The sequence below is a fragment of the Drosophila innubila genome, assembly GCF_004354385.1.
Source record: "Drosophila innubila isolate TH190305 chromosome 2R unlocalized genomic scaffold, UK_Dinn_1.0 1_C_2R, whole genome shotgun sequence".
NCBI classification, from domain to species: Eukaryota; Metazoa; Arthropoda; class Insecta; order Diptera; family Drosophilidae; genus Drosophila; species Drosophila innubila.
In genome coordinates this window covers 23,107,959-23,134,219 of record NW_022995374.1, presented here as the reverse complement: position 1 = coordinate 23,134,219, position 26,261 = coordinate 23,107,959, and the positions used below count along the sequence as shown (strand labels likewise).

The following is a 26,261-nucleotide window of genomic DNA, read 5'->3' as shown; positions in this document are numbered from 1 at the left end:
GAGAATCGCGGCATTTCCCCCTTTTGTGAGAACTTTGAGTTGACTTAATGAGCTTTTTTTGTTTTTTTTTTTGCTTTTTGTGCGAAAAACGATTCAATTTTTATGTAAACAGTCAATGAGCCTAGGGATTGCGGGTCTCTGAAGACTTGAACCAATTAAAAATTAATTAAGCACATGATTTGATTAGGTTTTATTATCTTTAGCACTTTTGTACACTTCAATTAAATAGTTTAGCTATTTTTATACACAATTTAAATGACTCTTTACAGGCTAAATTCCGGCTGGCAGTTGTATTAACTCTATCTTCTTAAATCAACATTTTCATCGAATACTTTTAACAGTTGTTTGTAAACAGCTGGCAACAATTGTATAGGTTTATAATTTATATTTGATGGGGTTTCTACAGTACGACCTATATTAAGTGAACAGTGTCTGCACAGTGTTCAAAGAGAATATGCCAGAGTGTTTTACCTTAAGATTGCAGAATTGAACTTAAAAATCTTTTATTAATAGCATTTAAGAAACGTCTTCTGTATTTTCGGATTTAAAGTATAAATTGATTTTCTCATGAACTTCAGGTAATATGTAAGTCTCTTCTATTTGAGATTAATTAACCAGTAAGCTTTCTTTTCCTGGCCATAATGTTGGAGAGAAGAGAGCATAAGCAAGTCGTTTAAAACTTTAAAATACATATATAATTCTTCGGTCGAAATTTTAAAAGCCATTCTCCTCAGAGTCCAACTCTCTGTGAATTGATTTAAAATCTCTTTATTGTTCATGCTACTATATAAGTTGGTTTCAGCTTGACTTTTCAGTTAAAAAAAAAAATTGTTTAACCAAGAAGTTTTTTTAAGTAAAATCTTTGACTTTACCGCATTCAACGCGAAGTCCAAAGGGGGCTTAAGACCTGGCATAAATCTTGGTCAGCGTCAACAACAAGTTGCTGCATTAAAAATTCATTTATAATGGCCATAATGTGTGAGAGGATCTAAGAGGTTTTACCGTTTCGGTCATATGCCATATAGCATACTCGTAGTGCCCGATGCCATATGTGGAAAAGAGAAGCTGATGAAGAAACATAAGCGGCTTAAGTTGAGGCCCAAATGCAAAACTGCGTAATCAAATGCATGTAATTTGAGTTTAATGAGTGTCAAAGTTATTAAAAATCATTTGTTGCCCACTTTTGGTTAGCCATAATGCGAGAGCCAAGTGCCAAGTGCCAAGTGGCCAAGAGACAACGTCAAGATGCTGCTGCTGCTTGCTCATGCCATTAAAGGCAAAGTTCCAAAAAAAAAAAATAAAACCGTTTAGAGCCTTTTGCTAACTCGTTTTTGGCAGTCATTGCAGCTTAATTACATACATATATATGTGATGGCTATGTAAGTGTGTGCGTGTAATGTGTTGGAGCTGAAATTGCTGTTAATTATGATCAAGTTGTTGAGGCTGTTAAACGAACTAAGCACCACAACTTGTGGCAGACACGTTTTTATTTGTGGCTTGTAAAACACAAGATGCCAAATTCAACGACAATTTACATAACACACGAATCACTCCCTCCCTACAACCTCCCCTCCTCTTTCTAGTCCAAAATTGAGTGATTAGCGCAAAATGCAAAGCATGCAAAGCTTTAATCCCCACAAAATGAATCTCAAATGGCACTGAGCGAGGTCTCACATAGAGTTGTTTGGTGTCAGCGACAACAATAGCAACAACAATGATTACAAGATATTGACAACAACAGTCGGTCTATAAATCACAAAAAATAAATCTACATCAGACGAATTATATATACTCTTATTAATAATTGGAACTGCAATAATTCAAACATGATTATTATTTATGTTTATAATTGTTATAATTGTTCCTTACAATTTGATTTTATTGCCAGTAAAGTTGAGGCCTTCAGGCTGTCATATATGTTATTTGTATTAACATTTCCTAAAGTAAAGCTTTACAGATATTTATGGATACATATGCAATAAAAGCATAAGGATTCAGTTCTCCATTTAGCTATAGATACAAATTATAATTCAGACTCAGCTGTTCGAATGGAGACATATACAGAAAAAGTTATAGATATACATAGTGTAACATATATATTTATAGATACAGCTAGCTTTGGGCGTAGTTACAAATGTATCTCAAGTTGATAAACCCTCAGTTATAGATAAAGTGGCATGTATACTAATAGATCTTGATATATCTATATTTATTGGAAAAATTATAAACACAGATCAAACTGCAATTACAAGAGATGTATGCAGATAAAGATATACCTCAGTTATAGATAGAGTTGCATCTATAGTATTAGATATAGATACAGCTAGTTATAAAACAAAACATTTCTAATAAAGTAAATTTAAGGTTTACATTCTGCTATAAAAAATGCAGAGTACGCAGAATTCTAAACTACTCCCCTCGTCCCGCCCGCCCTCAACGGAGTAGAGTATTTCAATTGCCCGCAAGCGAAAACTTATGCTGGCATTTCTTCTTGTTGTTGCTCTTGTTGTTGTTATTATTGTAGCGCGAAAATTTGTTAGCAGTTGTGCTGCCAATTGGCATGCAACTCTTATTGCCATGGCTGTGGGCGTTGAACGTTGCACGTTGAATGTTGCACGTATTGTGCATGTAACCACCCACAGCTTTACGCAGCGTTATGTTATGCTGTGTATGGTAAGGGGGCTGCGGTGGGGCGGGGCAAAAGGGGGAGGAGTGGCACACTCAACTATGTCCATTGATTTGCTTGTCGTTTGCTTTTTGCTGCTGCTGCTGTGTCTGATGCTCACATGGCGTATGATTGATGGCCCTGCAGCCAGTTGAGGCAACCAGACGCAAAATATGAAATTAGCCTTCTTGGAGTTAGCCAAAGTTGTTGTTGCTCTTTTTTACTTTTTTTTGGCTGGCGTAATAAATTACGTTTATCGAGGGAAAATTGGCAGGAAAAATATTTGCACGTTAAATAGAAATTAAGAAGCTGCGTCAACTCGAATTACATTGTATCTCACTCTTTTTTTTTCTCTCTCTCTTCATTCTCCCTTTCAGCAGTTACTCGATGATGTGCAGTTTGAACACCACTGCCTTGGATCTGGCCTAAAGGCGAGAGGTAAGTTGTATAAATTTTATAATATTTTCTTGCATTTAAATGGCTTTTGTTTATAATTTATTTCTCTTTATGCTAAGTATGTTTTTACGATTGTCTGTTGCTTTTTGCTACCTGGTGTGCGCTGTGTGTATGTGTGTGTTGTGTATGTGTTTGTGTCCGTCTGCTACCTGGCCTGCATTCAAACCGGTCGAATCAGTCGAATCGCATTTGCATTGAGTTTTGTTCTTTTTTAATCGGCGTTTTAATTTATTTCCATTGATTGCAACAACCAAAGCAGCAACGACAACAACAACAAATGAGCCATACTACATATCGCTGAATCTGTCGCTGACTTAATGCCTCGATTTGTGTACACTGTACAGTGACGTAATTCAGTTGCTAAAATTAGCTGGAAATTTGTTAAGTATCGTTAAAGTCATTCAGTCAGTCTTTGAGTGAGCCATAAAATCCATTTGAATTGTGAAATTAAATATCTTTTTCATTTAGTTGCAATTGCAATTAATTTCTGTTTGCATTTACAGATATTTAGTTAGTAACTAGTATTGAGTTTTCCTATTAAACAGTTTTAGGGTAACTTTGGCTGTCGTAAACTGAAGCCCAAAAACAATAGTCGAAACAATTTCAATCAAATAAATGCCAAATTGTCAGATCTATCGAAAAGTTGTTTCTACTTTTTATTTTCTTGTTTTTGTTTTGGCTGCCTTTGTTCTAAAGCATTTACCTGGTTTCTTTAGAACAGGAAGTTGGATTTGTGGTTGTAGCATTCAGTATCAGTTTGATTTTTAGCGTAATTTGCTGTGGTTCCTGCCCCAAACTGAGTCTCTATTCAATGCCATGTCCATTCAGTATCCCTCACACATCTCAGCCGTCTTTCCAGCTAGACAAAGACACGAGCCAATGGAAGTTGATGAGGATGAGGATGATGATGTTCATGATGGTGATGATGATGGTGAGTGAGTGACAGCTCCAGGGAGCTCAGTTGACGGACACAAAAAAGGGTTAAGGGCAAGCGTTGCGGCCAGCTCGAGTATATGTATTTGTATGGCCGCTTGGGTCAGAGTTAATTTTCTTATTGTATTAGTCTTCATTCTATACAGTTTGTTTGGCATATAATGATGCCACTTGATTGAAAATGAACGTGACTGGAAAACAAGTTTTCGGCCTTTTTCTTTATACTTCTGCTGCTGTTGCTGCTACAAGTATTGTTGTTTCCACTTTGCCTTTGACTTCGGATACAAATACAGAGAACGAGAATACAAAAAATAGTTAAATAAATTAGCCAAGAAACTTTGACATTGCCATAAACTACAACAGTGACATGTTTTGCAGCATTGCTTCGTTGTTTACAGCACACAAATCTCCTCTTTCTCCCTCCTTTTCCTCCTCCTCCTCCTTTCCAGCTTTCTCCACTGCACAACACCCATCGACAAGTTTCGAGAGCAAGTTCGAGTTCAGTTGTAAGGCGTTGAGCGTAATTGTATTTAATATTATTTAATTAAAACGCGCGTCTGGTTGCCAGGCAAAGGATGAAGGATGCTAAGGATTCTGCAGCCAGGAGCCTGGAACTCTGGACTGTGCCTCGACCGCGGTCTCCTCCATGTTTTCTAACGGAGTTATGTGCGCATTTCCGTTTCCGGTACACGCAAGGCTGCGTCCAAGGAGCTAGAAGTTATTCGATTTGCACAGTGGAGCAAGCTATAAATAAATATTCAACTTGAATACTGTAAATAGAGGAATGATGAAATTTTCAAAATTCTTTTTTACGAATTTTAATTAATTTGCATCGATGCGTCGGAAAATAAAAATAGAATTAAAATCAGAATATATTATCGTTAAAAATATATACTTATTTGTGTACCGTCTTGAGTATGTATTTTTGGTTGCACTGTAGTAGTTGGGCTAGAGAGAAAAATAGCTGGAATTTATTAAGTTGTGGGTGGGTGTACTTCTGTTATCCGCCTTGTTGCAGTTTGCCAATTTGTTGCCAAGACGAATAATTTGCGACATCCAGCAATAATGTAGTTTTTTTCCCCTCCCTCTCATCTGCTGTCTTTCTCACTCCCATGAAAGCTATCCGAAAATCACAGTGCCTCAGATTAAGTATGGCCATTAAAATGACAAAAGTAATTTACTTTAAAGCTGTACGCAATTTAAATTCATGCATGACTATTTGCTCGTTGTGAATGAATACACTCATGAGTGCGACTGACATTTAGTTCAACAAATCACACACACAAACACAGAGTATACCCACAGGGTACAGTGAGACAGGGAACTAATTTCAACAAAAATCCATTCGTTGCAGCACCTTTAAAGCTTTAACTTTGTAGCTTAGTGTTGTTTTAGTTGCAACCTTCGGTTAATGGGGCATTGGAGCACTCATCGGCAGACTTTTCTGTTCCTTGCAATATTCGTCATCATACACTTTGCAAATTTCGACGTCTGTCAGAACACGTATACGCCATGTGTCACAAATACTTAAGTTTAACTCTCAACCAGCAAAATAGTCCGACAGTCAGATAGACTGGCAGCAGCATGGGCATCAGCACCAGCACTTGAGTGCATTAAGCTCAGGGAGGAGGAGGGGTATCTTCCTTTTTTTTTTGGCGTTTTTTACAAGCTGATTTTGAGTTAAAGAATCATGTTTTTAAGTTATGCTGTTGAAAGTGTGTTGGCCCACTAAAGTTAGAGCATATTTAAGGTTATGTTTATGGCCCAAATACTTCTCCTCTCTAATTGGATGTTTGATGTCAGTTCAGAAGAGCAAATAACTGTCAAATGGACAAAGGGACAGACATATGAGCAATGTTCTCTACGAGCAATGTGGAGTGAAGTTGATGTTGCGCCACCTGGCGGTCGAAATTGTTGCTTTGACAGCACACAAACAGGCACACACACACTCTCACACCTTCACCCGCACAACAAACGCAACTGACAGCTGTCAAGTGTAGAGCGTCGAATTTGGTGCAAACAAAACAATTCGAAGGGGCGAATGAACAAAAAGGGGGCGGTTTGTTGGGTGTTGGGGTGGGCGGTGTTGCATGATTGTCCATAAATTTTGATTTGCTTTCGCATGCCAGAGCAAAGGTCAAGCATAATTTTTCAATCAAGCACGCAGAGGGAGGCGATTTAATCCCCTCTCCGTTCTACTTTAGGCGTTAAAATGGATTTTTCAAAATTATTTGTTTTAAGTGAAAAATTACCGCACTTAGTTCGCATGCAAATTGCTGTAATCTTTTGTTGCTATTGTAGCTTTGGCATAATTGTGATAATTGAGTTGCTGTTTTTTTTTTAAATTTATTTTTTTCCCCTATTAATAAATCAACGCGGCATATGGCGCACAGCAATTGAAATGGCCATTAAAAGTATTGGAGTTGTTGGGGAGAATTGCGTCTTAGCCGAAAGCCAGCAACTTTTTCAATTAAAAGCGATTGGAAATAAAAAAGAAATGCAGCAAATGTCAGCACCAACTTTGTGCCAAATAATTCTTCCAAAAGATGCGAAGAGGAAAATTCAATTAAAAAGAAATGCTTCTGGGATTGGCATTGCTTCCGTTGACTTCTACACATTCACCTGATAAAGTTGCTCCACCTGAATGGAGAATGAGATTATAACACAGATATGATAAGTCTTACCCAACATATCATTTTATATTTTCATTTTTAATTATGATAAGTTAAATAACCACGCGGCGTATGCGTAATGTAGCAAATGCTTTCAATTAAAAATTATTAAAAGCCAATTGTATGCGTGCTCTTATCAGTTGATCACTCGGCTGGCCCTCTCTCCTCATTACCCATATCAAATGCCAATGCCTTGGCCACGTTTTCATCGAGGGTCTGACGATGTTGTCGAAAAGTCTTACGATAATTTTCACCGGTTGTTGTCGTTGTTGTTGTCGAGGTGTTTTTGATTGACAGCCAGGTAGGTGGCCCAAGGTGAACGGCTTTTGTTTTCAGTCGTCCGTCCACTTGTTGAAAATGAAGTTTATTTAATTTATGTATTTCGGTAAATCGTACGCAGTTTTTTTGACCGTGACATCTTTACAATTATCGTGCTTTCAGTTTTTCCGTCTTTTCGGGGCACTGAACTACGAAAAGAAAATTGAATCGTTTGTGTAAAAGTTAAAGTTAATAGGTCAATTATATGATACAAGTATCATATTTAATTGATGTTGACTTTAGAATAGACATTTACTTTATTTTATTTCATACGTATTGAAAGTCTTAATTATATTTCTATGGTAAGAATGTGAAGACTGTAGGTGGCCAGAAATGTTGTTTGTTTTCTAGCTTTATCAATCGGTCTCAAACAAACATTTTTGGGCGCACCCAAATGATTTATAAGCGAGATAACAAATAACTCAGATTGTGTGTTACATATGTGTGTTATGTTAGCAAATTTAACTACATGAATAAATCAATAGAATTATGTTAGGATAACATGCAATAAACCACAATTTATTTTTTTTGTCGTAATTAGTGATCTAAGCGAAAAACTTTTATTTCCGATAAAAAATGATTCAAATCATTTTTAATTCTTATTTTTGATTTTTATTAAAAAAGTGCAAATTAATAATTAAATAACAATTTTTATTTAAAAGTTTAAAAAAAACACTGATTTTTTATTTTTTCAACAAAAATTTAAAACAAGTGTTATTTTTTATTTTAAATGTCACAAATAAGAGTTATTCTATAACTTTAAAAAAAAATCAAAAAAATAAAATAAAGTTGAATAACTTTTGATCCAATTGCTGTATTAAAAAAATGTAAAAATATTCCTATTCTGTGCACCAAATCTGGCATTAAATCATAGAATAAGAATATTTTCAAATTTTTTGTAATAAAGCAATTGGATCAAAATTTATTAAACTTAACTTTATTTGTTTGTTTTTTATTTAAAATTTATTGAATAACTCTTATTTGTGACTTTAAAATTAAAAAATAAAAAAATAAGGATAAGTGTAAATTAAACTTTTAAATTAAAGCTGTTATTTAATTATTATTTTGCTCTTTTTTTAATAGAATTTAAAAATAAGTTAATAAGTTAAGTTGCAATTTTTATTTTTAAAACTTATAGCTGTTACGGTTCCCGTATAAAATTATTTATATTTCCATTTCGATACTTCTTCTAAATAGGAGTGGAAGTAGTTAATAATAATAAATAGTTTGTCAAAATCACACTCTCTTACTTAAAATTCATACTCCTCTTGATTTCTCTATTCTCTGCCAAGTCACTTGAGAAAGTGTCAATTATCTTGGATAATATTCAGAGCAGCCAATTACAAATTACATTCTCTCGCTAACACACATACGTTTATCGATGTTTAATCTTGCTGAAAATGTGCAAATTTATTGACTCAATCGACAAGTATCTTAACACTTGCCTGACACAGTTGTCGACTCTGCCGATGTGTCGAACGATCAGTTGTGGTTCCAGTTGTTGACATTTCTATCACCCGCAACTTGTATCTCTATGCTAAGCTCAATCTAACGCCCCCGTCGAAACACTAACTAGTTAATACAATCAACACGGCCGCAATAAAACGCGACAAAGTGCAGACTTGACGGCCCCATGCAACAGTCAAACCCTCCCCTCCCCTCCCCTTACCCCTTTCTGCAGCTCTCAACTCGGACTCGGCATACATTGCAATTGACGATGACATAAAAACATTCTCCTGTTTTTTTTCTTAGTATTTTGGTTTTGTTTTTTAATTCATTTTTGAGGTTAGCGTGTGAATTTAATTTGTGTATAATTGCAACGGCTGCAACTGCAATTGCGGCATGCAACTTGCAACTAGCAACTCGCTGCGGCTGCGGCTGCGACTGCAGACTTCGGTCCCGGCTATAAAATGTCAATATCAGAGAGTAATCAGCAGCGGCAACAGCAACAAATGTTTTTATGTGCCAACTTTTTGCCCGCCTTGACAATTTATGGGGAAGTGTCTGTGCAACTGACACAATGACAGTGCCCGATCGACCGACTGACTGACTGACTGACTGACTGATGGAGCGGACTGCTTTTTACAAAGCGGTTCGGTGCGTAGGCCGTGCGAGGGAGAGCTGTGGGGAAAGGGGGATAAACCAAGTAAACCAATTTACAAATTACGTTTTTAACGCTAAGTTAACGCTGCACAGTGGTGAATTTTGCTTGTATTTTTTATTTGTCTGTAGCTGTAAGCTCTGCAACACTATATTTACGCAATTTATGAAATATATTTCTTGAACTTAGAAGTTTTCAGAATAAAGATTTTTTGACTCAGTTACTATTTAATCAGAGCTAATATGACCACTGTGCGCTCTCGAAACGTGTTTTCAAATGATTCTACTTACTTGTTCATTGCCAGTGGAGTACACATACTGAAAGATAAAAGAGGGAGATCGAGAGAAAAAAGAGATCGACGCAGACGGGTTAAGTGACTTGTGGTTATCAGACTAAATATAAAAATGATTACAATAATGTTGTTCTATTTCATAAACTATTTTCTCTTTTCGATTGCTTTTGAACACTTATCAAATTAACTTTTTTTTGCTCAATTTCATATTAAGTTTTACAAAACTATTGCTTAATGTTATAATTAATATATTCACGAGTCTTTAAACTATCCATCGTTTTGCATTACTGTCACTACAATTAATTTATCTTAATTTGCTTATCTTAAATTGTATAATTATTGAAAACCTCGATTTCTTTAATTACAGCATGATGCACATTCCACTTGATAAGCTGCCCATTCAAGGAAAAGAACTCAAAGAAATGTCCAAACTAAAGGCAACCGCCAGTTCAATCAAAGAAATGCGAAATTAACAAAAACATTACTTCAATTCAAACGAAATACCACATCAAACTTTATAAAGTGAAATACAAGAAAGAAAAAGTTACGCTTAAAAGCCAAGAGCATAGAACTTGGCTTAAACTTAATTTAGGTAAATAATTAGTTTGTCGTTGTGACACTGTTACGAGAAAAGCCGCCAAAATTACGACGTATCACCCACCCACGCCCAAAGTCAAACAGAACCCGGCCAATATGGACAACACGTCCGGGCCGGGTGCGTTTGACGATGAGCCGCCGCCAGAGCCCCGAGATGGCTGGCTACTGGTGCGTATCCATGTGCCGGAGCTGAATGTTTACAAGTGTCTGCAGTTTCCATCGGAGCGTCTGGTCTGGGATGTCAAACAGCAGGTGCTCGCCTCACTGCCAAAGGTGAGTAAAACTTTCCCTTTGCCACGCCCCGACTAAAGCCTCCCAGCCAAAGTTAATTATATGCTGGTGTATATAGTATATAGTATAGAGCAACCTGCATGTCACGCATTGTGCATGACCCTAAAAACTACAACCCGAAAATCGTGTATCTACAACAATCCCAAGATACAACCGATCCCGTGTGTTCTATTAGTATTGTTAAACTGTCTGGATAAAATCTGGTAAACTATACGCGAGTTTCACTTGCACAATTTATATTTACTCCATGGAAGAGATTGAATAAAATAATACCAAAACTTTAGATAGTTCTCAGATAAACGTCTGCTGGGGTAGTTCATCTTCGTAGGCATAACGTAGCTCGGTGAAATACGAATAGATCACAACCCAGGCATAGATCAGAACAACTGTAAAAGGTCGAGTGTTATCATTAACTTGGCAAAGATTTCAGGTTCACTTACCAATTGTTATTACAAATAGAACGATTATAATCCAAACGAAGGAGTACAATATCATTGCCACTATGTGGACAATTATATAGAACGGGGCTAAGGTCAGAAATGGTACGAACAACAGCTCATTGTTCTTATCAGAGGAATCAATAGTTAGTTGCTTATTGGAATAAGGATTAATCCTGCTACTCACATTATGCACACCAATGCAAACCATTGCTGCCGCAATGATGCCGAAGAAGGAGAAGACCATAGTTGTCTTTGGTGCAGCTGGTGCACCGTCTTTTACACCATGTTGATATTCATTGGGGAAGATGCACTCCATCATGAAGGCACTGCCCAGACAAAGGTACACAAACCATGTCAGAAATATGCATCCCAACAACAATGTGCCAGTGCGCAGAGTGAAGCAGAAACAACACTTGTTCAGGAGCTTTACAAAGTACTTGCAGCGACAGGCCATCTTGAGTTAAGATTAAAGATCTTGCTGAATTCGGTAACGCCAAGGTCTTCCCAAACTTCTCGAAATTTTGTTATAAACTCGAAACGTTTGGAAAGTAAAACTATTTATTTCTTTGTGTCAGAAATAAAGTAAATCTGATATACAACTGAAAATTACGAAAAATCTATCTATAAAATGTGAGCTCGATTGCTTAGACCGAAAAACACCTAAACATTTGGTAGTCCAGTATAAACTGAAAAATAAAAACATTAATGCGTTGGATTTTTAAAACTTGCAAACAATTTTAATTATATTTGTACAGCATCGGTTGAAGCTTTAAGAAGGTCGTCGTAATAAGAGTGTACAACCATCAATGAGTAAAGCATAATTACTAGAAATAGTTAAAGTTTAAGACAACTCACAGAATGTTAACTATATACTTACCAAGAATACAACCTTCAATGATAAGGATTATTGTGCGGGTCTGGTAAAAAAGAACATCTACAACGGTCAGTATTACATACGAGATGAATATAATCAGAAAGACAATGACCCAGACTAATACAAGACATCGATTTTCCTGGGTGAAGTCAATTACATTTAGATATCAGACATAGCATAGTCAGATATAGGACAGACCTTGTACGACCCATGGATGAGTAATATTGATGCAATAATACCCGATGTTAGAATAATAGCCTGCACAATATCCCAGCTGTTGCCCTTTGAAGCTATTAAGGAATATCGGATATAGGAGTAGTATATGAATCTAGAATCTGGTCACTTACATATAAAGAAACTCTGCTGGCCGTGGATGGCCATTTCGATAAAGAAGAAGCTCATAAAGATTGTACCAATGGTCATGGAAGCTCTACGCAATGGCACACAGAAGCAGCAACGCCGAAAGATCATAATATAGTTTTATAAACCTAAACCTAAACAAATATAATCGTATTTTTCCAGAAAGTTTGCTTAAAATTTTGACGGCGATTTCTTAGCAGGAGTGTAAAAAGTAAAGAAAAATATAATAAAAAAAAAAAATGACTTTGAAAAAGAATTATTATCCACTTTTCTTGGGGTACTTCATTGGTAAAGTAGATCGATCAAGAACGACAAAGCAATTATCCAACAGTAGATGTATATACCTTAAAAATTTATAAAGAATTATCAGACTCTTCCATGGATCAATGATAATTTTATTACTTACCCAAGGAAGCAATCATTACAAGAATTAAAAATGCCGGCGCTTGATAAAAAACTGTCAGAATGAATGTGAGCATCATAATGAGAATATGGATACCAACGAGAAATAGCCAAGGAATTACGAAAGAATGGAATCTCCTGAAAGGGATTAAGGGATTGTTATTATGTGATTTAAATATCTATAAACAAAACATTACCTTAAATGTGCCATAGATTAATGAGCATGCACCGAGCAGCAATATTATCGATCCGATGAGTACCCGTATTTGCACTTGACTATTGAAGTATTCATTCAACAATGTCTCTGCGTGATTAAGAATTCAAAAGCCAAGTATCAGCTCTTGAGTTAATTATTGATTAGGGATATCTCACCTGGCAAAAGGTTGCATAGAAAAAGAGCCATAATTAAAGTTGTAAACCCATAGATCACAGCACTGGTTATGCTGATGATAGTACAGCCCCTCTTTAGACTAAAATAGAAACAGCACCTGGTTAACATTATTAGCGATTTTTAGCTACTATTTGTGTATTTAAAAAATCTACGAAAATTTATAAAATCTATATGAAAATTAACACTTGGTTTGCTTGAATAGAAATAAATAAAAAAATTATATTTGAAATACATTGATTTTTAATAGATGGAAATAATAATATATTATCGATTTCCAGGGAATGTATTCCTTGGTATATTCAGTGTCTGCTATTATGTGTTTTTTAGTGTCCGTCCTTTTCTTGAATACAGAATAAAACAAAAATTTCAGAATGTGTACCTCTATGAATAAGAATTATGTGTTTGTAGATTTGCCACCAACTGTTCAAATGTATAAATTTCAATCAAACAAAGACTGAGAATTGCCGACAAAAGTCCCGATTGGAAAGTCGATTAATTTGGTTGAAAGGGTTTTTTATTCATGTACCGCTTAAAGCTCTAACGGTTGAACTTTCATTCGGCAGAAAAAAGAATAACGACTGTTGCAGCGCCCGCAGCTGCCACGTGCCCCAACGGCCACGCCTTTTATTGAAATGAAAACAAGTTGCAAGCGTGCAATTTCAATTTGAAGTTCAATGCAAAGCCAATTTCCGACATAACAGCAAATGCCAAGTTGCAAGTCGTGCCATTCGCCTTGCCACAAAAACGTGACGATCTAGCCAAAAAGATATTGACAATTGAATGACAGTCTATCCAAAACAAAAAAAAAAAAAGAAATATGTATAAATATAAACAGAAGAAAACCCGTTTTTAGAGGCCTTAAAGGGCTTACACTTTTTAGTAAACGGTTTCCCTAAAAAAGCTAATTTAATAAAAATTTGGTAAACAATTTGTTGCCAAAACATTGTCAAAGTTGATTGTCGCTATTGGGGCAAAGACCACACCCATTTCAATATCAACGACCTCTCTGAACACACTCTGTGCCAAAATGTGAGCTTAACAAACGACCTCCAGCTAATTGCATGGCTCAGTCCGGTCAACACAACAAGTGACAGCAACAATTACAACAGACCAGCGGGCGTTGCATAGTTGTTGTCTCGGTGTGTGGTGTTACTGGTGTTGGTGGTGTTAGGGGGGAAGAGGTCTTTATATTGGGTGTCTCTGTCAAGTGTGTGTGGACCTATACGTATACGTAATGTCGAGTTGCTTTTGCTGGGAACCAAGTGCAAGTTTTTTGGCATAACAGTTATGTGGGTGTCCAGTTAAATGAGAACTGTGAGTGAGTGTCGTGAGTGTTATTCGTGACTGAGATATGAATGCCTGCCTGTGTCGGCGTCTTACTCTGTCCCTTTTGAAGTTCTCCATATCGAATTGCTTGTAAATACGTGTACGTACAATATATTTAATTAAGTCGTATAAAAATTCAGCTAGCATTTATGAATCAAGTTCTAATTGCTGGGAAATTATTCCAAAATGTTATAGGTATACGATATCATTCAATTAGGTCTTCTAAAAGTGGAACTCATTTCACATGCTTCGTTGATTTAGTCACAGTTTTGTGGCAAATTCTTCGCAATTCACTGTGACTCAAGCGTGTCTGATCTTAATCTGACCGTTTACCGAGACACAGCTGGTCTATAGCAATGTGCTGTTCATATCTTATCGCCGATTTATGCCGATATACAATATATATTACTTAAGAGTACCATAAACAACTACATCACGCTTTGTACACACTATTTATGAAGTGGACAATCATCAGCACAAATATTTGCAGCTCACCAGTTCTTTTTCTATCTTTCACTCTCTTTCTCTTTCCCTATCCGCTCTTCCGCTCTATCTCTCCGTCTTCTGTTTAGATTGTGGCTATTTTCGAATTTAGCACAAATCAAAGGCAAATATCAGCAGAGTGTGAATTGAATTCACATTTTAAAGCGCTGTTGAAAAGAGAATTATCAGTCGACTATTATCGGCCATTCGACATGGATCCGGAGAAATATCTCGACTATCTTTGCCTTATCACACTGACATTTTTCTTTTGCAGCCAAGTTAATGCGTGACTGAGCAAATAATTGCTCAGACTTGACCCGTACTTGTGTAAATTTCAATTAAAGTTCCCCCCATCACATCACTTCACATCACATCACATCAATCAATCAATCAAACAGGGAGTCAATCCATCAGTCAGTCAGTTTGTCACTCACTGTTCCAGCTGTGAGTGAATGCGTGTGGGCCATGTGTTTGTGTTCTTAACTTGGCTCTTTTGCTCTTAGCCTGGCTTCCGCCTGCTAATCAAATTAATCTCACCTGCCATTGAGCGAATGAGTTTTATTTTATTTTTGCTTTTTAAGTGGGCGGGTCACAGAGAGCTTACCGGTTTCTCTAAGTTGTTTTGCATGTAATGCGCTGCTTTTTTCGATGCCAGTCATCGTTTATGGTCTGAACTTCGATTTGCCATCAAGTACAGCCAATAAACGAAATGTACGCTAATGTGTTGCAAGTAATCAAATTGAAATAGCCGAAGCGAGAATACTCTACTGCTATCGTTACGTCTATAGCATCTTCTACTACTAATATTGCTACTGCTATTACTACTATTAATAAAACGAAGCTTACTTCTTCAACTATTCAAATTACTCCTATTTTTAATTCTATATTACCTCAACTATTTACTTATCCTTTTAATTCTACTACAAATACTACTCCTGCTGTTTCTACTACTACTAATTAGTTCTCCTAATTCTACTACTACCGTCTCAATAATAATACTAACTAGTTCTTTCTCTACCTCTTCTATGCACTACTACACGTACTAGTTTTGTTCTACAACTTTAACAACATCAAGTATAATCCCCTTTACTACTTGTGTTTTGGCTTTTTGTACTAGACATCGTCGACGTCTACTACTTTCATTCATAAAGTTATCTAATATCAAATGGGTTTTATTACCAAATAGTACAATTATATCTAATCTAGAAAGAACACAATTCTTGTGAATTACCAATATCCACCTCATTCTTTACACATTTTTGTGTTGCAAGCTGTTTCCGGTGGGCGTTGTTCACCTGATGATAAAAGAAATATGACCTGATCTGTGAGTGTATACAAATCTTTGTCACTTGCTTTAAAGTTGCCCCTAGAGAAATGCAGCGTGTGTTGAGCTGAATCGATTGTGAACTAAGCTTTAAAGCGTGAGAGAGTGTGAAAGAGAATGCTTTATAACCATGAATGAACGATTGCCAACCCCTTGTCCGCTGGTGACTCAGTCAGCAGTTGAAACCCATGATTTTATGGCTAAACTTGAATCAATTTAAATGTTTACCATTTTGAATTGGCCCATAAATCGTAAACTGTAATTTGCCCAGCCTATTATTATGGCATAAATAATGGTCTAACCAAGGAATGATCATAGTTTAAGTTATTTCCCCCATGCGTAAGATGAGAGCTAAGCCAAGAGTCGTGTAATTAAATCAAATCCAAATGTCTAATGCCAGAGCTTAACAAGTAACCACGACTTACCCGATTTACCCGATTTCTTAACAAAACTTCTGAGCTCCTTCAGTTGAAAATGCGAAAATGTAGACAATTTAAATAGCTTCCCTACATCCCTTTCCCATTATCCCATCCCAATCCCAATCCCAGTCTTAAGACAAGACAAGCCCTAGACGCTCGTTAGATTTAATGAGACTGCATAGTTTGCGCACGCACGACATCATTTCTTGGCATATAGAGATGTGGCAAGTGCCACAGAGACCCAGATCCAAGTGTGTGTGTATATATGTGTGTAAGTATAGCAGCTCTATTGAACCGTTAATTTGTATGTCAACTTAACTTGGCACTTGTCACAAGCTGCCGCCTGCCCCGATGTCGTCTCCTTTTGCACTCTTTCCTTAGCTTCTTTTTCTCAACACACACATACACACACTCGCATACATACACACTAAGGACACATTATTCAAACCGCATTTCGAGTCCTGCGACGTGCCTGATTTGGAGCCTGCAGAACGGCATAGTTTAGCGCCCTTTGTCGCTGCTTTTTCTGTGCTCTTCCGTCTCTTCTTTTGCTTTTCTATTCAATTGCGCATTCACTTACATTGGAACCCTTGGCACAATAAAGATGGCACTGATAACACCCAATGTGCTGAACTAGATAGTACCTCTTTTCTTCTCTCCTCCTCGAAATTTGCTTCTGCCTCTTCTTCTCTTTTTCGTTTTTTTTTTCGGCAAGATAAGAGAATTGGGATTGCGCTTGTCAGGCAAATGAAGTGGTTAAGTTTTATAGAGGCTTGATAGTTTCTGTTTTCGTATTCATTTTGAGGCAGCTAAAAAAACATGTTCTATGACTGTCGTTAGATAGGTTCTGATTTATAAACAGCATAGAGTCTTTACTATCTCTACTTGTGTATTCATAAATTTCTTTGTTATATGTTCATGTTGTGCGTCCCATCCAGTATAAATAATGATGTGTTTTCATTGTAATAAACGTCATAAATGTTTTCATTTTTTAAGATAATTTAGATTAAATTGAATTATGATTTGATTTATTTAAATTGAATATTATACTAGACCAATAATATTGATAGTAAGAGAGTCGACATACATTTCGACCAGTAAATGTTTTGGCAAAATATAAATTCCAATTTTTTATTAAACAAAAGACACGATTACTCGAATTTTTGTTTTTGTCCTCTTTATAAATTTTTACAACCACATCCAACAGAAAACATTGTTTTCTGATATCATTAGAGAATTAATAATATTCAGAAATAAATATTGTGCCAAAACAGTTGATTCACTACCTGTATGTTTGCCAATATAATGGATAGTAAAATTAATATGAATAATTTTGCAACCATAGCATTTAAATTTTACATTTTATTTGTTTATATTTATTTTTACATTATGAAATATTCAAACTTTAACAAGTCCTCATAGAATCATTTGCATTTGTCATAAAAAATCCGCAACAGCAGAAAATACATGTATGCATTTAAAACGTCAACCATATTTGCATTGGTATACACTGCGTATGCGTTATGTGTTTTTCTTTTATTATTTTCATGCTAAACATTACATGGACGTCACAGACGTTTCGTACATAATACTCAAAACACATTGATATGCAGCATGACAGCAACAAAACAAAAACAACAGCCATAAACAAGACGTTGTTTTCCGTTTTTTTTTTTATTGTTAATAATTAAAAATATTTTTGCTTTCAAATGTTGTTCGTCTGCTGCTGCGCTACTTCTGCTTCTGGCACATTTCGTTTAATTAAATACAACAAATTTAAACGAAACAAAATGAATAATACACATTCTTCTGCTGGATCCTTTTGGTGTCCTGTGGCGCTGAAAATAAAAATCTTGCACGCACAAATTAAAAACGCACCGCGTGTCAAACGCATTTAACACGAAATTATAATAATAACAACAACAACGAACACAAACGAAAACAAACAAACTGATGAAATGCTGAAAAATATTCATTTGCTCGACACTCACGGCGTATACGCAATGACGTTGACCCTTGGCCGCCATTTGCCACTGAATAAAAACTGGAAAATGATATAAAATCTGATTGAAAAATTACACAAATGGCAATTGCACTTTACGTAACATTTTCACAAACAAACAAAACCACACATCGTCACACGTCAATACATATATAAACAACCGATATTGATACCTTATTGTTGGCCTTATAACGATGCTTAATGACATTTAATGGGCGCTTGCACTTTCACCTAACGTAATGCGACGCGCAATCAATAATCGTAATGGGAACAACAACAACAACAATACTGCAACCACATTACACTTACAACAACAATGCAATTCAGGTGGCTTTTTGGTTTAAGGTTGGTGTATGTTCATTTACAATACTTAACTAAATATACATAAATATAAATAAGAATGCTTGTTGTAAATTTATGGGCTATTTCAGCATCGCCTAATTGAAGCAGTTTTTTTAAATTTATTACTTGTGTTCGTTTATTTAGTTGTTAATTTAGGTTTAATTTTAATTTACATGAGTTCTCAACCTCACGACAACTGAACAAGCGCAGATCTGAGAAATAAAACACCTACGCAAATATTTATACAAACTGTTTCTCTTGTATTTCACTCTGTAGGTGTGTGTGTGTGTGTGAGTGTGTGTGTCTGTGTGAGTTTGGCATGCTCGATATCTATAAGGCAGGCACTGCACTACAGTCCATTCACACTCGACTCGCACTCCAACTATGAAATGTGTCAAGTACAGCAAACAGTTACAAATTTATGGCAGTCGAGGCACAACACGCGACCAGGACATACCCACCTTCCCCTCCCTCTCTCGCTCTACCTCTCTCACTCTTTTACTCCTGCTACTCGGTATGTGTCACCCTGCACTCTGCCTGTAATTCAATTAAAATGCTAAGAGATTTTAGCGCTTCGGGCACAACAAATGGAGCGCTTGGACCTGGTCTTTGAGTCCTGGTCGGGTCTGGCCTGGCCTGGCATGTCCACTTCTCACTGTCAGCGTAACCAAAGTACTGTTGCTTCTATACCCTGTGAATGTGCATAGACGTGTCTATTAGTTACAAAGTGATCAGAGCTTGTAAGAATATCTCTTTTAGGAATGTCTCAACTGTTAAACAGTTATTATATATATAAGTTATGATGAGATCTTTTAATATTAATTCTATTAATATTATTATTATCAGATTTTTATGTTATAATTTTAAATCATTACAAAATTATACATTTTTGGAACATCTTTCAGATATTTATAACATTATTATAGTCAATACATTTTCCTTCTCTTTTAGTTTCAAAAACCTGTAGATTTAAGCTATAACAGTTTACAGGGTATGATCATTCTATAATACAATCGATTTTCACATGTATGCCGTGCTATTCAAAAATATTCATTTGCATTTGACAGTTTTTGATAATTTCCATGGTTATGTTATCATAGCCCGTCGCGCCGCAAGTAATATTTCAACAATGTTTTACAGAAATGCAAAACTTCTCCGTGTCTGTCATTTTATCAGAAACAAATGTCAAAATAAAACGTAAAATAATAACAATTTCATAAACTGCCAGAGGAGCTGACAAGAAATAAATACTTAAAAAAAAATTACAGCGAAGCGCAGCATTAAAATTTGTCTCTTTTTGAAGAAATTTGAGAAGATCTCTTGTGATAAAATTGTGACACGCTGTCGCATGTCCATAGAATTATAAATATTATACGATTTTACGATCAACAGAGGTGTATATTAAATATTTTGGTTGCTTTATATAATTCCATAATAAATTCGGTGGAATTTAGAGACAGGACAAAGCCATACATTGTTTTGGCATGTTAATTGAGCGTATAATTAAATACAAATTTGGTGCTAATTCATCAAATCGTGAAGATTAACAACAATGGTAAATCTTTAAAGAGTTGTGTTACAAGAGCTTTGCTGGTTGCTGACCTTCATCATGACCTTGACTCTGAACGGGAGGCATTTAACAACAATTGTCAATGTTTTTTTGTTATAATAAAAGTTGCATAAAACCAAGTAATTTGCTCCATCAAAAGCGCAAAGCGGAAAAAACAAGCTAAAGCAATAGAGCAAGAGAAGAGCAAGAAAGCAATATATTTACAGTTGGCACAATGGGAAATAATTGCTATTATTTTGGATTTAATAACAAAGCCAAACTTTGCCCAGTGGCTGTCAAACTGTTGGCGGGCGTTTTAAATCGCACTAAAGTCACTCAAGTGTGGGACTGAGTGTTAGTGTGTGAGTGTGAGTGTGTGTGTGTTTAGCTGCGGGCGTAAATTGAGCATCACAAGTTCAATTACACACACACATTCTTGTTGCATATGTGTGTGTCGCTGTTTTGCTGTTATTGTTGCTTTGAACTGCTCTCCAACTAAATTTTTAATGGCACTTTTTTGAGTTTTTTTTTTTAATTTTTCTTTTTTTGCACACATTTTTCCCATTTAAATTTGATGTTGGTTTTGGGTTGCTTTTCAATTTCCGACGCCAACGTTGTTGTCAGACCAACAAACAGTTCTTCTTGTTGTTATTGTTGTTGTTGTCGCCGCTTTGCGGACAAATAAAAACAACAATGAAGCATTTCCGGTTACCATCTATCTGTGTGTGTGTGTGTGTGTGCAAGTATTTTGTGGATTATTTTCATTAGTTTGCGTCAATTTGTTTTAAAATTTATATATATATATATATATATAAATAAGTATGAATGTTGGTGCGGTTTATTTGTACCCCGAGTTGAGCTGTGACCTCTTTGTCAGTCTCTATCTCTCTCTCTGTCTCTCTTTCACTCTGAGCGGATATTGTAATAATCAATGTGTGGATGGGTCCAACCAGCATTAACATAGACATTCTGAAGCTCAGTTGCTGACAGATGAATTTTAATATTTAAAACAAATTTTACAATGAGTTTTCTCCATGATCAAAATATTTATTTAGTCAGCTAACCTATTTAAATTAAACAACTTCTGTTTTAAGTTTAGGTCAAGACAATGTTGAATTTAAAATAAATCTTCACTCAATAAAAATGGCAAACAAGTATAAATTAAATATACTTAACTACCAGTTGAATAATTTCTTAGCATAAAATAGTTAAATCTTTGCTAATTTACTCATAGATTCAATATCAACTCTCTGTCTTCTTGCAGGTAAGAACACGTCGCATCTGAAGTGCAATCAAGTATATTCTCTTAATTGAGTGAGTACAAAGTCAAATCAGAGTCATAATGTGATCCAATCAACGCCATAGATACGAGTATCTGTACTTTCCATTTTTATTCTTGCACTTTGGCCCACGCAAAGCAGAGCTGAGTGCCCCATTTTATGGCACATTTCAGGAATATATCTTCCAGTGTCCAGTGCAGAAATTGTTAAAAGGCGTGGGCCAGCCAAACACTTCAAGAACTCATATGGGGAACTGTCAGAAAGACAGACGGACATGGTGCATAGAATCTGGATGGGGGAAAGAGACAACACACACACAAAGTTCCATAACTGTTTACGTGCTATGGCATTGGATGGAATTGTTCAGGAAGACCCCCTCCAATGCCCACGCAATGTTCCTAAGAGATTGTAATTTGATTCCTCTGTCCCTGCCACCCTCTGTGGCTGCCACTTGAGCTATTTTAGCGTTGTGCCAAAGCACCAAATGACACCAAGCAGGTCCCCAATGCAGTTGAGGATCGAGGGCATATTGGACCCAAATCCCCTTTTCCCCCACTGTCTTTGCTTGTTACTATAACCATTGCAAATATGCCAGCAATTTTGTGGGCGGGGCCAGGCCCTAGTAGAAAACTTTGACGCCAGCGAAGCCTCCAAGCGATGAATGCAAAAACGAGCAGGGGCAAAGCAAGAGGAAGAGCAAGAGCTGAAGATGGAGGTGGAGGTAGAGGTAGAAATGGCAGAGATATCTCTCTAGTTCATTGCTTGTAAAATTGACTTTAGCACAAGCGCATCCAGCAACAACAACAACAACAATTACAACAGCAACAACAATCAAATGAACAGAGCCACAACAACTTTCAGCCGGCAGCTAAACAAGCCAAAGATACTTAGCTACAATTTTCTGAGCTGCCTTTCTTTTCAGCCTCTTTTTATACCCTATCTGAAGTTATGCTCATTGGTATGACGAAATATGTAACGCCTTCAATAAAATGTTTCTTAATCAATTTATTATATTTTTTTTAGCCACTTTTCACGATAAAAAACAAAAGATACTTATTTATCTTTTTATACTTTATGTACATAGCTGACTATAAATATATATATATATTGTATATTGCATGTAAAAAATTCAAAGTTGAAATTTACTCCATTCCCCATTCCCAAGTTTTCAGCTGATTTGACAAATATAAATGTACAGTTTCAAATTTCAAAGTGGAATATAAAAAACAGATAGATTGAAATATGAAAAAATTATTATATTGAATTGCAAGCTATTGATAGCGTAAAAAACCATATGTTTTTATCTAATGCAATACATGTACATATAGTTAAACAAGCTTTTTTTAAACATAAATGAGAAGCTTATCTATAGAAGAGAATTATCTTTTATTATCTTTAAGTATCATTTCGTATAAATTATAAACTATGTTAATACCCGACCTTCTTGTAGTTACTCTTTATATTTTTGTCTCTCGTAATGCCATAAAAATGGCATTACCTTCAATCTAATTTTTTTTCTTGTTCCACTTTATTTCACTAAGGGTATTTCATCTTCGACTTACTAAAGACAGAACTTTTCTTTCTCCGTTTTTTTTTTTTGGTGTGTTTCTTTTCGTCTTTTGGTCTGTGTGCATTTCGCTTACCTTTTCCCTTTGGCAGTCAAAGTATGGCCACAATTTGTGTAAGCATTTTTCTTGGCTTTTTTCTGTTGTTGTTGTTGTTGCTGCGTTTTACTGCTTTGTTGCGGCTGCATTTTCGCAATTTTTCTAGCTCATTTGCCCAGACACCGAATGTCCTTCAGCACAGTCTTGGTCTCCGTCTCCGTCTCCAACTCCGACTCCGTCTCCAAATCCATTTGCGTTGCCAAGAGTCGGCCTCAGTTATCTTTGCCGCTGCTGCCATTTGGCAAATTAAAGTGCGCGCAGAGGCCGAAAGCAAAAACCCGTTTCGTGTGGCAGCCAGCAGGCAGTAGGCGCACGTGCAACATTGCGACTGCTGCAATTGCATCTCAAGCGCGCCAAGCAATTTGGCAATGCATGAAAAAAATCCAAGAAAAAACAATCGAAAGATTTAGATTCTTTTTTTTCTTTTGGTGCTCATTTCATTTGTTGCAGCTTGCCGCTTGCCACTTGGTGGCATAATTCGCGCGCCAGTCGACGCCCCACAACGCCCCAAAAACGAGCAGCGAGGACATTTTCGACACTCGAAGGCGGCATTGTGGTTGTTGTTGTTGTTGCTGTTGTGGTTGTTGTGGTTGTTGTTGTTGGGGTCGGTCTTTGGGGAGCTGATCTGTCGATTTACGAGCTGTGATATTTCGTGCATTGCCTGCCAATTGCAATGCTTGTTATTGTTGTTGTTGTTGCATGTGTTTGTTTGTTACTTTTGTGCGCTTTAACACTTTAACTCCCAAGCCAGCTGTGCCCCATCGATGGCCAACTGATAGCTGACTCCACTTACCTAACTTCCAATTTACAGTTGCGTATTTCTGCACATGTGTGTGTGTGTGTGTGTGTGTGTGTGTGTGCGATGAAAGTTGCACTTACGCAAATTACAATTTCTTCTTCGAAAGTCATATATAGGAAAAGTTTTTCTTTAGAAGTATAAATGTTTTAAGTATAGGAAAATACTACTAACTTAGTAAGAATGTTTTCAATATTTCTATTATTTTGAGAATCAGAATAAATAAATTCCTCTGTTTTATGCTTTATTCTATAAAATGGGTTCTAAAGAATTATGCTATAATATATCTTGAGCTTATATTTCTATCTACACTTTGTAAGAAAGTTAATACACTGATTAAAAAGTGTTTTAAAATAAAGATTTTGGTCTCAGAACTAAGAATTTTGGTCTACAAAATGCGTCGAGAACATAAAATTCTTCAAGTTACAAAATACATCTTTGTTTTAAATAAGACCAAGTTCTTAATAGTAAAATCATAAATTCCTATATATTCAAAATATATACAAATATAAGTATAAGAATAAATGTTTCCAAATACTCCAGGAAAAAAAAAAAATTATAAAGCAGGCTTTTACATTTTTATATTTTTTATTGTTGTTTTATTTTGATATGTGTACATTTTTTCCTGGCTTGTTAATTTATAAGAACTTTGATTATTTCGATTACTATTCTTAATATTAGTATTTTGGACTTAAATGGTCTTATCTTAAGAGTAAAATTTTTAAAATGAATGTACTTGATTTTCGAATAATACCTCTTCTTTCTAGAAACTATTCATTTTTTCATCCATTTTAAATCCGTTTAGAACCCGTTTTATCCAATTGAAGTCTCTTAATTTTATCTTTGAATATACTATTCAAAGCTTAGCTTGTCACCTGGTCAAAGTTGATATTGAATTTATGCGAATATTTTCGTAGTCGCTACGCATTTTACCTGTTCCCTTTTAAGCCACTTTTTCTTTGAGGGCAACGGAGCCACCACAATTTTTGCCCATTTGCCATTTTCCACTCCCGTTTAGAGTGCATCAATTGATGGTCGCAAAAGTTCTTGGAATTGCGCTTCGCTAGCGATTGATTTAATGCTGATGCAGTGGAACGGCAACGGGAATGAGATTGGCCATGGAACCAGGTAACAAAAACTACAACAAAAACTACAAGAAAGGCAACAAGGCGACGGGGCGGACAAGCTGATTCCTAGCAAGTTGAGCACGTTCCGTTGGCGTTGCTCTTGTCAAATATGGCTGCGGTCAGTTTTCTAACTGCATTGACCAACAACAACAACAACAACAGCAGCAACAACAACAGCAACAATGCTAACAACAACATCAAGAACAGCTAGAAAAACTTTGGCATGGCAGCTGCTGGGGCTCTTGCTGTGGAGCGCGCATAAATTTGGAATCCAAAGTTGCTTTTACCTTTTGCGGCCACCCTTTTTACATTTACCGTTAACTTTTGTGCTACAAATTTGCGCTACGCGAATTTTCATTACATTTTTCCTTACTTTTGCCATCTCTCTCAGTTCTCCAATGGAGAGAGGCCAAGTGGCGCTTGGTTCAGCGCTGAGATTCAAATTGAGGCGACTCCCGACTGCGTGAATGGGGACATATTCCCCCCATCCTCTCCCCCTTTAAGCCTTCCATTATGTCGTTTGCTATTTTACTGACTTGGCTTTAGCTCTAAACAGTGGCAGCTGGCAAACTCATTTGAGCCACGTTAACTCTCAGGTGGCTTTTTAAATTTTTGCGAAAATCAAAAGAAATAAAAAATATAAAAGAACTGCTGCCAGCTGGCTTTTATCATGTGCTCCATATGTATTCACAAGTACTTGTGTCTCAGTTTGTGTGCGCTCAGGCTGAAAATATTTTTTTCTCCATATTGAATGCATATATTTTGGTCTGCGTGTGTGTGTGAGTGTGTGTGTGTGTGTGGCCGCCCTGCAATTTTCACACCTGCAATTTCTGTCTCGATATGTTCGCATTGTTTACAATTCCGAATCCAATCGAAATGAATCGAAACGAAACGAGCAAAACGAATTGACTTCCATTTCCATTCCCCAGGCATTTTAACAAGTCGCCGGCACTTTTGTAATTGCCGTGCAATGAGACACACGCGACGTATACGCAATATATATATATTTTTTTGCTGCATTTTCTTATAACTATCCGCAATGCGAAGTCGTCTATAATTTCATAATAAGCGACAGTCGACAGTCGATGGCCAAGTTGATGGACGAGACTGTAAGTACGTGTGTGTGTGTGTGTGTGTGTGTGTGTGTGTGTAAGCCG

The 26,261-nt window shown here is 36.3% G+C and overlaps 3 protein-coding genes across 3 annotated transcripts in view; 1 reads left to right on the top strand and 2 right to left on the bottom strand.

Annotated features, from left to right (window-relative positions):
• LOC117785479 (pneumococcal serine-rich repeat protein) overlaps positions 1 to 26,261 on the top strand; it is a 77,096-nt gene that overhangs the window by 28,585 nt on the left and 22,250 nt on the right. The window contains exons 2-3 of the mRNA XM_034623527.1: positions 3,043 to 3,103; positions 9,805 to 10,307. Of these exons, the coding sequence (XP_034479418.1) occupies positions 10,131 to 10,307 (177 nt within the window). The 5' untranslated portion in view covers positions 3,043 to 3,103; positions 9,805 to 10,130. The remainder of the gene's footprint in view (positions 1 to 3,042; positions 3,104 to 9,804; positions 10,308 to 26,261) is intronic.
• On the bottom strand, positions 10,545 to 11,319 carry LOC117785480. Its single transcript, XM_034623528.1, has 3 exons — positions 10,950 to 11,319; positions 10,766 to 10,889; positions 10,545 to 10,711 (listed from the first exon to the last, which is right to left on the bottom strand). Exons 1-3 carry the CDS (start codon positions 11,217 to 11,219, stop codon positions 10,617 to 10,619), a joined length of 489 nt encoding a protein of 162 aa, XP_034479419.1. The 5' UTR covers positions 11,220 to 11,319; the 3' UTR covers positions 10,545 to 10,616.
• Positions 11,476 to 12,872, bottom strand: LOC117785481. Its single transcript, XM_034623529.1, has 7 exons — positions 12,774 to 12,872; positions 12,599 to 12,705; positions 12,406 to 12,539; positions 11,987 to 12,343; positions 11,838 to 11,929; positions 11,643 to 11,778; positions 11,476 to 11,589 (listed from the first exon to the last, which is right to left on the bottom strand). Exons 4-7 carry the CDS (start codon positions 12,108 to 12,110, stop codon positions 11,507 to 11,509), a joined length of 435 nt encoding a protein of 144 aa, XP_034479420.1. The 5' UTR covers positions 12,111 to 12,343; positions 12,406 to 12,539; positions 12,599 to 12,705; positions 12,774 to 12,872; the 3' UTR covers positions 11,476 to 11,506.

Coding starts and splice junctions, on each gene's coding strand:
- LOC117785480 (XM_034623528.1), bottom strand. CDS start 11,219: ATGGCCTGTCGCTGCAAGTACTTTGTAAAGCTCCTGAACAAGTGTTGT. Junction 10,890..10,949: donor TTTGCATTGGTGTGCATAAT/GTGAGTAGCAGG, acceptor TCCTCTGATAAG/AACAATGAGCTGTTGTTCGT. Junction 10,712..10,765: donor TCTATTTGTAATAACAATTG/GTAAGTGAACCT, acceptor GACCTTTTACAG/TTGTTCTGATCTATGCCTGG.
- LOC117785481 (XM_034623529.1), bottom strand. CDS start 12,110: ATGATCTTTCGGCGTTGCTGCTTCTGTGTGCCATTGCGTAGAGCTTCC. Junction 11,930..11,986: donor CCAGCAGAGTTTCTTTATAT/GTAAGTGACCAG, acceptor ATTCCTTAATAG/CTTCAAAGGGCAACAGCTGG. Junction 11,590..11,642: donor CATTGAAGGTTGTATTCTTG/GTAAGTATATAG, acceptor AACTATTTCTAG/TAATTATGCTTTACTCATTG.